Genomic DNA, 13,932 nt, shown 5'->3' with positions numbered 1-13,932 from the left:
AACATCAGTAGTGTAGGGATTTTGGAGTCCTCTCCATTGTGTGGTGTGATGACTTACCCAAGGATGAACCTGCCAGGAATGATAAAATTGCTCTTAAAAATGTCTCTCTCTCTCTACCTCTCTCTCTCTCTCTCTGTCTGACTCTGTTCCCATGGCTACAGTACTCGTATGATGGGATGGAGATGAGTAGCCTCCCTGTGGATCTGACGGTCATCTGGAACGGAGACTTCAGCATTGACAACCCGGCCCAAAACAAAGGTGAGGCCTCTGATCCAGCAGCCCTGCTAGTACCCCTGGATTCAGTCTCCATAGCAACAGACTTGCAGCATCTATCCCCTGACATCCTGGTGGAGTTGACTGCTGATAGCCTCTGTTTTTACTTAACTTCTTCCTCATCCTACCTACCTTCTATTTATCTAAATATATCACAATATCTCGTGTTCACACCTCTCATCTTCTTCCTGTGTGTATATCTTTGCACCACATAGAAGGTCAGAGACATTTTGTAGCAATTAGATCTACCATAGTCTTTAAAATTGACCTGTGTGTGTACCCACCTGTTAGACAGCCAGTCAGAGACCTAGAGTCAGCTGTTGTTTGGCCAACAAACACCTTCTACAGAGAGGAAGAGAGATATATTATAATTACAACTAAATATAATGAATTTAAACTCAACCCAGTACAAGCTGAAATCCAGTATGAAACCCTGAATAATTTTCACCCTAGTATCAGTCTCAGACATCACACCCACGGACTGTTGGTTGAATGTCTGATGCATAAATCACACAAAATGGGAAATCCTTTGGGAGTTTCAAAGTCTTCATTGGTCAAACCACTGATTGGTTTAACTGAACGCTAGTTTTTCAAATGTATGTGAAGTTCATGGCATAGATTCTTGACCACTGAAGACAACGTTCTCGAATGAATGATTTATTTGTTGCACGCCGATCTGTTATCTCAGCTTTACATTTTCACACCCCTAAACATGAAGCTAAACAAAACTAACTGTGATCGGTTGCTTTACCTGTCAGTGAGGAGGCGTCTTGGACAGTCCTTGGCAAATTAAAGCTGATTCATTGGCCAGTTAAAGAGTCTAGAACTTTTAAGATTATTTTAACACTAATCAATATTTTATCTCATCATAATTTGATATTATACTCTATATTGTAATATTCAAATTTATGTAAACAATATATTTAGTACTATTATATAATATTTTTTTGGTTAGATTTTTGCTTAAACCAATTTTCCAGTGGGGTAATAAAAATGTACAGTAATTAATCCATGGTATCACATCTTAATATGTTATGCAGTTTTGCATCTTAGGTGATTTTCATCAACTGGATGTTTAGATAGTTGAATTGGAAAGCAAGACAAAAATACTAAGACATTTTTTTTTTTTTTTTCACTTCAAAGAGATCCTCTGGCCATTAAAAGAATATTCAGACTAATTGCAGAGGCAGTTTGAGCCTTCAGAGATTTTTAAACATGTATGCTCAATGTCAAGACTAGAAGAACATTTTCATTTATATGAAATGGGATTTGGACATGCCATTGCTTTAATCCAAATCAGTGAGCAGTTTGAATTTGTGTGAGTGTTTTTAAAGCGCTGTGTGTGTGTCTGTGTGAAGGTTAGACTAATTTAAGAGGGGAAGTAAAGTGTGTGAGATTTCTCCCTCCTGCTAAGGGGGAAACACTCAGGGGGCAGCAGTTGATGGACAGATCATACAAGCATCTAATAGCAATTAAAAATGCCTTTTTGGTTGCCATGGAGATGAAATATAATATTGCTGTACTAGGGAGAGGAGGAGATGAGCTGTTATCTTTACAGCCGAGATGAAGCAAGTGAATAGGGATTATATGATTTCTATAGTACTTCAAGCCATTGCTGCAAATTACATCAGTTTCCATCAGTTTTTTGCTTTGATTGATGGCCCATGGGTTTCCCTACCTAACTTGCCCTTTGCACTTCCTGTATCCCCAGTGCACCTGTACAAGTGTGACGCACGGCGGGAGAGCTGTGGACTCTGTCTGAAGGCAGACCCTCTGTTCGGCTGTGTGTGGTGTAAGGGAGAGAACCGTTGCTCTCTGAAACAGCACTGTCCTCACCCGCAGAGCATGTGGCTCGAGCACAATGGCATCAATAGCAAGTGCACGCACCCCAAAATCACAAAGGTAACACTGTGCACCAGTCCACACACAAAAATAGACCGTAACACAGAGTCAAAAAGTCACTTTTGGAAACACTTCTTTTCTGATTTAATGTTTTTTAATCTAAATGATTTTACTTCACTATGTACTTTTTTTTTGTATCAAAGATTTTCAATGTGGTCTCACTGTATACAGTATATATAGGTCACTACCCATGACACTGGGAGTCTTGTACATTTACGACTGGTTTAGAGGTGCAAAGTTTATAAAAGATGAACTATAATTGCTGATATATTTCTTTTATTTAGAGTTAAGTTTATACTATCATTTAAATCTTAAATTTCTGGCTTTATGTCATTCTTAGTAAAATATTATGTTACGCAAGTACAATATTACTAAATAGCTCAGTTGTACTCACTGACATGCATGTTTTATGGATAACCATCATTGTGTAGATGAACAGTTGATATAAACTGAAAAAAGGCAAAGGAGGAACAGATGGATGCATTGAGATAAGATGGAAGTGTGATATTGGGCAGAATACTGAGGGAAGAAGAATAGCAAGAGAGTGGAAGGATGGAGACGAGGAGGAACATTAAAGCTTCTGCACCACCAACTCCATCTGTAGTGCCCCATCAAATTGATTGATGAACATAGCAGAAAGGGAAGACTACCTGTTTGAATGCCACAGGCTCTGAATGACGAACAGTTGTTGTGTCTGAAGCTTGTTAATCAAAGAATCTCAGAAATTTGTTGGCACGAGGAACAGCTCATTCACAGAAAAATTATAAAAACTACTGGAATGAAAGTATGGAATGAAGTAGAAAAGCTGTAGTAAGCCAATGAGATCACTGCTCAAAAACTTTGGTCGCATCTGAATATATTTGAAAATTGCATGTGTAAAAATCTATTAGAAAAGTAAAAGCATGCCTATCCTAAGCTGCACAATTATTGATGTCTGTAGTATAAACTGTGATTTATGCAGTAAAGTTTAATACTTAGAGCACTAATTATATCCTAAAATCCAGTTCATTCTGCAAATGCACCTAGATTTTTACAAACTTACAGTCACCACCATGTTAAACAATCACTTCAGTGCTTTGTTTGATAATAGCTGAGGTTCTAATTGGCAATTAACACACTGAAAGACTGAAATGGAAGTAAGCCAAGCGGAGCTGTGGGTATTGTGAAGGGAAGTCTTGGACTGAGCTCTCTATTTTTATTCCATCTCCAGATCCGAGCTCTCCTCATGCCTCATAAATACTCTCACTGTCTCTGATTATCACTCTCATCGTCTTTCTTTCAATTGATCGGCTCACAGGTCTTAATGTATTCTAATGCACTACTACTGTGACATTGTAGATGAAGAATCTTTCGCTGATATTGAAGTGGATAGTGATTAAGTGTTTTTTCTGCAACAACCATCAATTAGCTTGTCAAAGTCACAAATCTAATCAACTCCCCAGCTCCTAATGAAAAGAGACTCTGTTTCTCTCTTCCGTTCATACTCATTTACACCCCTGCTTCGTTCTCTCAGCGGAAGGTTGCAATTTTACAATGACTTTCCAGTAAAGTATGAAAGTGGGTCTGTTATTTCATTTTAAATAATCTTAAATCTTAAATATCTTAAAACTCAAAGTAGTCCCGAAAAGATATAAGTCCCTAAGGGCATAGTAAAGACATTGATAGTATCTTAGAAGAGGAAGACTATGATTAAACTGGATTACTGGAGAGATAAATTATGATGCTATAATGTTCCATAAAATGCTTTGTCCAGACAGGGTGTGTTCATTGTACACTGGCATGTTTCAAATTTAAATAGACAGTTAGAGCCTTTGCGATATCAATATTCCCACAGTACTCCGTAGCAAAAAAAAGAACCTGTGAAAATCTTGAAGCTCTCTGCTACGATCAGTGGATGTGATGGGTTAAAGGGAAATTACCTCTCACCAGGCTGCTAATGAGATCTCGGACCTAAAGTTGGATCATTATCTGGTAGAAAATAATGACAGAGCCGGGATGTTAACATGTCTATATTCCCCTTTGGGATCCAACGGTCCCTCGTTTTGCTAAGATGAGGAATGAGTGTCCTACATTTGGCCTAATAGCCCAGCTGTCGATACACTTATGAGGCCTGACCTCAGACACGTGCGTCCAGACTGTCAGAATATGTTTGATAGGCTCTTTTTGTAGTGTTGATGGATAGTCAATCAATAAAAGAGCTGTTCATCTTGTGTGGTTTCAGCTAAACACTTACCTTTGTTATTTACAAGTGCATTTATTCACAAATGCATTGTGGGAATGAATTGCATGCAGGCTTTACTCCTCTTTCTTTCCTTCCGCCACATTTCAGTAAGTTAGTGTTTCCAGAGGAATCGTACACCGGTTTTTATTTTATTTATTATCTAAACTGTTATAAACCTACTGATCAGAATCAGAGTTAGAAGAATTGTTTATTCTGATTGGATAGCTGGGTCTGTTATGACTATATGGATCTTGCTTATGGCATTTAATAATAACTTCACCGAGCAGACATAACTCTGTCTACATTTGACATCACAAGAGATGTTTTATGGCACATGAATTGCCAATTAAATTAAGTGTGATTTCTTTTTAGTCGCTAAATTTTAATGCACCATAAATGCCTTTCTTTAAGGGTTTAATGGTTCGGCAGCCAAGTGTTTCTTGTGTTAATTGTATAACACCAGCAAAAGCATGAAGATGCAAGTGATAGCACCATGCAAGTGCATTACAGATATGTTAGCTCTAATCAGTAATGCTTAGCATCCCTAGGAGCAAAGAATAAAAGGTGTTTGATCGCCTGACATGCACAGATGAAAATAAGCATCCTTGTGCACGCCTGTGTTTATATTCCAATCTTAGCAGCATATGATTTTACATGCTGGTGTCGGCATATTTTCTCCCAGACGCCAACTCTGTGTTCATAAATTAGCATGGCTTTGTTTTTGCTATAGTCAGGACTCGGCTGGCTCAGCTGGCTGTGCGGCTGATCATTATTCACCATAAGCACGCAGGCTTTGCTGCTCTGACAGAGAGCGGCCCAATTATCCCACTGAACCAAATCACTCACAGCTTTTCTCGCTGTCGCCCTCCCCTCACACTATCTCACAATCACTGACTCCTGCAGGTGCATGAAGGAATCGCTAAGTCATTCTCCACTTCCTACTGGTTCGTACCAATGATGAAGATGCCAGGGGGTGTGAGAGTTCTCCATGTTGTTTCTTATTTCATGGGAATAATCACACTTCCTTATGTCTGTATGGTGACTTGTCTACAGATCACCCCACTTCGAGGGCCGCGTGAAGGTGGAACACTGGTGACTATCCGTGGCGAGAACCTGGGACTGGAGTTCAGTGAGATTAAGGACCATGTGAAGGTTGCAGATGTGGAATGTACACCAGTACCCGAGGGATATATACCAGCAGAACAGTAAGTGTCTAAATTTAGGAACACTTTACAAAACACTTTTTATTTATAGCACTTTCAGAGTTTATTATAGTACCAGGCCAGATTTGACATTTCATAATGGCACATTTTTAACCTGGATTTAATGACTATCTGTGCTAAATGATGTCACCTCCCTTGAATTGCCTTAATAGATTTGTTTTAGTCTCTAAACATGTGTTCTTTACAGATGCAGCCTGAGTTAGCATAATACAGGCCTAATAAATGTTGCCAAGAACCCTGTGTCTTTTAAAAGTGCCTGATATGAATTGGCAGTAAACACAGAGAAAGCATTAAAGAAACTTTTAATCTGAGGTCAGGACAGCAAAAGATAATTATGTGTTATTTGGCAAGCATTTGAGAAAGCCCTGCTGACAGCTTGAAAAATTCTCTCGTATTATTGTCCTGACCTGAAAAACCCTCTTTTTTTATTCTGAATTTCTCTGCTGCAGATTGCAGCAGCACAAGTTTATTATTATTATTTGGACGCAGTGATGAGCTTCTTATTGTGGTGCATGAGAAAGTTTGATACCTGTCATGGAACGAGGAGGCAGATTAACTCTATATTAACCTAAAGTGTATTATCTCATGCCTATATTATTATGGCAGAGACAGACATTAAAGTCTCTTGTGTAAAGTTCCATAATTGGTTTGCTTGTTATTGTGGAACTGTTCTGGTCGACTGAGTGCGTATGTGTGTGTTTTACAGGATTGTGTGTGAAATGGGAAAAGCGGAAAGAAGCCAGTTTGCTGGAAACATCCAAGTGTGCATTGGAGAGTGTCGTCCCGAGTTCATGGCCAAGTCATCTAAGTACTACTACTTTGTGGTGAGTACCTCATCAAATCACTGGCTGTAAAATAACCCCCAATGAACTGCTGGTCTGTCTACTATGTTCTGAATCATATCTGTATAATAACAAGTCTTTGCCACTTCAGGGTTTAAAGTGCTTGGATTTACTGTTGTTTCTCTAATAAAGAGTGAACACTTTGGCCATGTAGTCCTGCTGATGTACTTAGTCATATCAGTGGGCACTTGACCCCACCAAGTGTTCGGTCAGCACCCAGAGAGGCTAACCATAAAACTTGTATTTTACTGCTGCTGTTGTGTAAGATTGTTTCCTCCCACAGAATCTTTTCCCCCTTTGCACAGGCATTATTGCGCTTATTTTTCAGAATGTAATTTACTTAATATTTCCCTTGATAGGGATCTTGATTTACTATTTGAATAAAACAAATGTGTGCTTGAAGTTTATAAGGGTATTCTAAGCCAATATGCTTACCAACTGAGAAGAACTGAGAAGAATCGTTAGTTTAGCATTTATTGTTTCATTTATATAATACAAGATATTCATCAGCATATTTATATGGTTGAGACCACATACTTAAAACAATTTTGTAGGATTTTTCGGCTTAAAAAAGGTCTTTCAGCCAATAGGATTCTGTGTTTGATAGAATCTTGCATGACACTGGCCACACTCATTTTTATATCCATCCTACACTTTTCTCTTGCTTCTATTACTCCCAGCGCACATGCTGATACAACACCCAAAATCAGATTGTGATCCAGCCATCTAAATGAATTGAGCTGCAATGTAATTTTTCCCGATATAGAGACATTTTATAGCGTTTAGCAGTTTTATGCAAACATTAATGGCTTTTATGTCTCATTCAGATGTAGTAATTGGATTATGTGATTCTTGGGTGAAGAGGGCAATTGGTGTTCTGAGAAAAAGAGGTGATAATCAGATTGGGAAAAAGATACAAAGGAAAGAAAAACATGAGGGATTGCTGCCTCACCTCTGTCATGTGATGTGTGTGCTTGTAAATAATTCCCATTGGTTTTTTGACATTGATCTCTACAGATCCCTAGATTGTTGAGTTTAAAGCCGAACCGAGGGCCAGTATCTGGGGGCACCATAGTCAACATCACTGGCAGCAACCTGGACGCGGGCAGCAATGTGTCAGTCATGCTCAAAGACCAGAAGTGCACCTATCAAAGGTAGGGTTGAATGGAAAGGTACAGAGCATTGCCCTTTGAGATGTCATCATCCTTTTTGGTTGGTTTGCCGGTAATTCAAAGCCTCTGGTGGATTCAAGCCCCCAAAGAAATTCAATACTGATCTTAAGAGCTTGAGAGTTTCTGAACTTTAATCAATAACATCAATAGCCATCACTCTAGTCTTGCATCAGGTACAACCAAAGTGTCTGATTATACGAGCAGAAGATTAATTTAGGTCTAGTATGCCGAATACTCTATACAGCCACATAAAATCAACAAAACCAAATCTTTAATAATACAAAATCAATTAACTTAACCAATTTCTAAAGCAGGTATCAATATACTTACAGTATAATGATGACAAAGGAGGAGAGACAATTATTTTTTTCTTTCAATTTTTTTTTTAACTGAAAGTTTAATTTAGTTTTAAGCTTTCAAATATTTTTTTTAAAATGCATAATGCAAAAATACATCTATTCATACACTATTTTTTTTTCTTTTTGATTAAACAGGAGAGGAGGACAGTGGATAACATGTCGTTCTCACGCCTCCATGCAAGGCTACGGAAATGTGTCTTTATCAGTGTTTGTGGATAAAGCCCACATTCACAAAGATCTCAAGTTTGAGTATGTGGAGGACCCCACTATCACCAAACTTGAACCTGAGTGGAGCATTTTCAGGTGTGTGTACTACAAAGCCAGTTAAGACGGGGCTGTTGGGGAAACCACCCATAATGTTGCCGCAGAACCTGTGATGAGGGAGGAGGATCAAGAATATTATTTCTATATGTGATTTTTAATTTGTTCAAATTAAATATCATTGGTTAAAAGTCAGTGTGTTGTTGATTTTAGACTAAAAAATATTATCTAAAGATTATTGTAAGGAACTACACAAAAAGAAAGTTAACAAACATGGTCTTGTTTTCAAAGTGGCAACACACCAGTGACTGTGACCGGGACAAACCTGGACATCATCCAGACTCCTCTCATCAGAGCCAAGTATAAGAACTTGGAGACGGTCAACGTAAGTGCAAACATTTTCCACAGTAAACGATCACTCGGCCTTCACCTAACCTGAGGCTAGTGAACTGGAATGACCATTAGCAGACCGTTCCCCCGCTCCAATCACCTGTGTCGGCTGCGCACCATTGGATCCAGGAGAGTAGCTGCATAAAAGAGGGAAATAAGGAAAGAGAGAGAGACAAAGAAACAGACAGAGAACAGAAAAAGTGCCAGGTCTCAGCAGCAGTAGCAGCAATGTTCCCTTTGTACGGGAAAGAGGAGAATGCCGTAACACAGGGTGGATGCATAGACAAGGGTATCATGTTCCCCGTCTTCAGAATGAACCCAAAGAGCCATGGGAGGCTGCACTCAGTGAGATCTGATTAAAAGGCAACAGAGACAAAAGAGCGTAATGTTATCTCATGCTCGTATCTCACACATGGCCGCGTTTAGCATCTGGGCTGCGATATGATTAGGCTTTGGCACACTGCTCCTCAAAGCACAGCAGAAAAAAAGTCATACCCTACTTCGCAGTCTTTGAATGAAGTTGTTTGTTGGGCACAAGACCTCTCATACCCTTGTTTGTAATGCGATCGCTCATAACTAGTCTGAAAAGAGTTTGACCAGACTTTGTGCTCTGAAAAATATGGTGACCTGAAATCTATTTTATCTTGAACAGTTCCACCTGTTACGACCTTCTATTGAAGTCTTTGTGTTAGAGGAAGTGAAGGTTCAACTGCCTGGCTGCTACAGCTTTGTGAAGAATCCAATTAAAATGACTGGAGATATCTGTAGGGATGTTTTTGATGGCGAGTCTGCTGTCTGGGTATTGTAACAGCCAACTGCAAAGCAGTGTGGGTTCACAAAACTCAAGGGTCTTGTCCGGTTTTTATTTATACATTTCATATTGGGAAACCATATAGGCTTGAATAAACCTATGCCATGACTTTACATTTAATAAACCTGACCTGCTAAGAAGAAAAAAGGAGGAAATGTAAAGAAGTGGGCTGAGAAACACTGACTTCCTGTAAATAATGATGTGTACAGAATGAGATTAAGTACTCAATGGCCTGACAACCGCATTGAGCTGCAGTATGTATATGTGACCTATGTGAGAGAAGGAAGAGAGATGAAGACAGACAGAGAGTCAAGGAGAGATGACAATGTCAAATCTCTCTCAGGGAAGCAAAGATAAGCACAGTTAGTTATCCGTTGGTGAGTCACCAGCACTGCAGGCACAATCAGAGTGTGGCCATTTTAAAAGTGGTAATAATTTAGTGCTGCTTTGTTGAGACAAATTATGTATATATGAATGAGTTAAATCCAGGTCTTTTAATCTGGGCATAACTGATTTAAGCAGTCTTAATCTGAATTATTGTTTGTAATGTAAATGCAGTATAGTTGTAAATCTGAATCTAAATGTTTCTGTTTTATTCTGAATCGCAAATGGACTGCAAATGACTTATTGAACGTTCAGTATTATTTATTTTCTTCTACCAGATATGTCAGGTTCTGAGTCCCACCATTATGCAGTGCATGGCCCCAGAGCTTCCCTACAGTCTAAACAGGCAAAAGGAAGTGCCAGAGAGACCTGATGAGTTTGGCTTTATCCTGGACAACGTGCAGTCTGTGCTGGCCCTCAACAACACCAACTTCATGTACTACCCGAATCCAGTGTTTGAACCGCTCACTGTGTCTGGGGTCCAGGAACTCAAGCCAGGGTCCCCCATCATTCTCAAAGTAAATCAAACATTAACCTAAATCTCAGCATTGTCGGTCTATTTGATTGTCTATTGCAGTTGCTATATTTTATGAATGTGAATTGCAGGGTAGAAACTTCCTCCCTCCAGCCCCGGGTGGCAACGGGAAGCTGAACTACACTGTTCTGATTGGAGACAAACCTTGCACCTTAACTGTATCAGAAACTCAACTGCTCTGCGAATCGCCCAATCTGACTGGACGCCATAAGGTTCTGGTAAGTTGATGAATACTGGGGCTCATATCCACTTTTCACCATGAACTAATGGTTTGGGGACTTTGTGGTTATTGAACTTTCTGAGAGGCTGAAAGAGAAATAAAAAATACCTCCCCAATAAGACTTATTAGAGCTGAAAACCCTAACAAAAACTTTTTTATTTCAATGGGTACTCCGGGTGGCTGTCTGTTTCATTTTCATTGGCCTTACTATGACACAATGACATCAAATAAAATATAATTTTCTTTTGATGTATTCTGATCTGCTTCGAATGGTAGCTCAAGTTATTGAACAAGGTGCCAGACTTCAAATTTTACCTACTACAAAGTATTGGTTTCATTTAAATCTTCACAAAACGTGCTCCATTTTAGGCCCGTGTAGGTGGCATCGAGTTTTCGCCAGGAGTGGTCCACATCACCTCTGACAGCCCCCTCAGCAGCACCGCCGTCATTAGCATTGCTGGGGCAGGAGGCCTTCTCATCTTCTTCATCGTCATTGTCCTCATTGCCTACAAGCGCAAATCCCGTGAGAGTGACCTCACTCTCAAGCGCCTGCAGATGCAGATGGACAACCTGGAGTCCAGAGTAGCCTTGGAGTGTAAAGAGGGTAAGTAGTCGGGAGGTGGATTAAAAAAGTGATGTCACTCCAGATTATTAGTCCGAATTTTTACAATCGAGTAAACAATATTCAGAATACTTCATAAACCGACTCTGCAACATTTGTAAGACATACACATAGTATGTAGTTTATTGATCTCAACCTATTTGTTCTTCATGTTTTGCATCTTCCGCAGCATTTGCAGAGCTGCAGACAGACATTCATGAGTTGACCAGCGACCTGGACGGAGCTGGTATTCCATTCTTGGACTACCGCACATACACCATGCGAGTTTTATTCCCTGGCATCGAAGAGCACCCTGTCCTTAGAGACCTGGAGGTAACCGGACAATTTTATTGATGCAAAAATGTTTTGTGAAATAACAAAATTGCATCCAAAGGGCCCTTTACTGAGTTTCTGAGATGTACATGCATATATTTGCATATTCATGTATGCATGTAATTACTGTGCATTGTACCTGTGTGAGGAGCAGTCACAATAATGGCTGCTAAGGATATTTTTTTCTTTCTGTTTTTCGATTCTGAAGGACTAACAGCACAGTGGGGTTGTTGGGAATTAAAGCTGTCACTGTGCTGTTTGTATTCACTCTCAGTAAACAAAAGGCAGCACCTCTCATTATAATCTACATGCATACTCTTTCTCTCTCGCTCATTTTTTTCTTAAAGTAATGAGCTGCTCTCTGATTCACAATCAGTCTTTTGTTAATAACAGTAATGACATGCGACTTGACTTGAGTGAGGAGAACACAATTAAAATCTAACGTAGAGTACACCGAGCTATGGGTTATTTACGCCCTGCTATGACTGTGATGGACAGTTTTAATTGTATCACACACATTTTTTCAGCCAACATACGAGCCATACCTTACCTGCTTATGCCAGCTGAGCTCTGGTCCAAATCAACTTTATCAGTTAAGACTTAATTGGAATAAACGTCCCCTCTCTCTGGAAAAGTTTATTGTAAAATCACAGCTAATGACAGGAGCCGTCTCGAGATTCTGACAGGTGTTTAATGATTATTGATGAGGCAAATGACATCAAATGATGTCATGAGGTCTCTGCATGGTTAAGTGTTTTTCATCAGGTATTCTAAGTGCACAATGAATGCTTCTTAACCCAGTGAGCAGCTTTTATTAGATGTAAACTGTTAACTTGTATACTGGTTTGTTTGGCTTTATGTTTGTTTTTTATTTGTTTAATGTGTTTGGTTCTCTTTAGTTTAAATGCTTGTGGGTGTTTCATTGGACACTAGCAGAGGATGTATTAGGGCATATTAGAGAGTTGAAAAAGCTTTTCAGTCAAAACCAAGCTGAAGTTTAAGTGACCCATCTTAAACATGACAAAAATAACATTTGAAATAGTTGTCATGAGTTGGTTAGCTCTGAAGGGAAGGCTACTTAAAGTCAACATGGAATATGCTCTAATTGGATGCATTTCTAATTGAAACAGGACATTCAGTGAGAGTAGGACTTAATTTTAATTCATCAAACAATAATAATAAATGTAACAACTGAAATAAAATAACTTGCACTAATAAATTGTGCAAAATAAGACCAAGAATCTCTCGTTTTAAAACAAATGGTGTCAGTTTTGATTATTTATTTAATAAATATGCTGATGAATTATTACATTCAGGTTGTGAAATGTCATCTGTTTGTAACCACTGTCTTCCTGTTTTGTGTTTTTATTTATTCATTTTTTTCTCCAGGTGCCAGGTTATAGACAGGAACAGGTGGAGAAGGGCCTAAAACTGTTTGGACAGCTTATCAACAACAAGGTTTTCCTGCTGTCCTTCATCCGAACTCTTGAGTCTCAGAGAGGCTTCTCCATGCGAGACCGCGGCAACGTCGCCTCCTTGATCATGACCGTTTTGCAAAGTAAACTAGAGTATGCAACGGACGTGCTCAAACACCTGCTGTCTGACCTCATTGACAAGAACCTGGAAAGCAAGAACCATCCCAAACTCTTACTCAGAAGGTACTAGACACATTGCACATAAAGAGCTATCTCAAAAATCTAGTCCTGCAGTCTATTGGATTTTACTGATTATAAATGCTTCTCAAGTGAGTGTAATCAACAGAGCACATGTTCTAAATTTTGGGATCATTTCAATCTGCCTGATTCTAATTATAGTCAACTTCATAGACGAGAACAGATGACCTCTGTGAATTGTCTTTCATACGTGGACAGTACGCTGAATGGGATTAATTGCATTTGGGGACATCAAAATGCACACTTTCTCCCCCAAATATATAATCCACTGACATGCTCATCATTAAATGGTAATTAGGATTAATTAGTTTGAGATCCAATTAACAGTGCACTAAAAAAAAATACTGAATGTAGGGAGACATGTGAACTTCAATTCCCCATGCAATCAGCTCCTTTGTATCTCTGTATTCTAACAGCATAGAGGACAATATTATTACTATACCATATTGATTTTTCTCCACTGTCTGCTCATAGAAAACTTCTAAAGTCTCTTTAATTTTTCTTAATGTTCTAGCAATTGATATGTAAAGTTTGTTGACTTACACTTCTGATATTTTTGCTAACTGAAACTACTGTTCTGAAAAAAAAATAGAGTGCTTTCAGAGCAAAATAATGACATGCCAGGCGTGATTAATTGAAATAAGTGAAGGGAAGATTAATAGCATAAAGAGCTGCTGTACATATTAACGGTGGAAAATAAAACAGATTTTTCTGTTTCAGTCAGGCTTCTGT

At 39.0% G+C, this 13,932-nt stretch overlaps 1 protein-coding gene across 1 annotated transcript in view; it reads left to right on the top strand.

Annotated features, from left to right (window-relative positions):
* LOC109071948 (plexin-A4-like) overlaps positions 1–13,932 on the top strand; it is a 207,039-nt gene that overhangs the window by 166,553 nt on the left and 26,554 nt on the right. The window contains exons 11-22 of the mRNA XM_042740235.1: positions 162–258; positions 1,985–2,175; positions 5,450–5,601; positions 6,326–6,443; positions 7,479–7,615; positions 8,128–8,295; positions 8,545–8,638; positions 10,117–10,356; positions 10,445–10,591; positions 10,963–11,197; positions 11,385–11,527; positions 12,917–13,185. Of these exons, the coding sequence (XP_042596169.1) occupies positions 162–258; positions 1,985–2,175; positions 5,450–5,601; positions 6,326–6,443; positions 7,479–7,615; positions 8,128–8,295; positions 8,545–8,638; positions 10,117–10,356; positions 10,445–10,591; positions 10,963–11,197; positions 11,385–11,527; positions 12,917–13,185 (1,991 nt within the window). The remainder of the gene's footprint in view (positions 1–161; positions 259–1,984; positions 2,176–5,449; positions 5,602–6,325; positions 6,444–7,478; positions 7,616–8,127; positions 8,296–8,544; positions 8,639–10,116; positions 10,357–10,444; positions 10,592–10,962; positions 11,198–11,384; positions 11,528–12,916; positions 13,186–13,932) is intronic.

This window comes from Cyprinus carpio, chromosome A4 (genome assembly GCF_018340385.1).
Source record: "Cyprinus carpio isolate SPL01 chromosome A4, ASM1834038v1, whole genome shotgun sequence".
In the NCBI taxonomy this organism is placed as follows: Eukaryota; Metazoa; Chordata; class Actinopteri; order Cypriniformes; family Cyprinidae; genus Cyprinus; species Cyprinus carpio.
The sequence above is the reverse complement of the archived record's forward strand: the minus strand, read 5'-3'. Positions and strand labels throughout refer to the sequence as shown.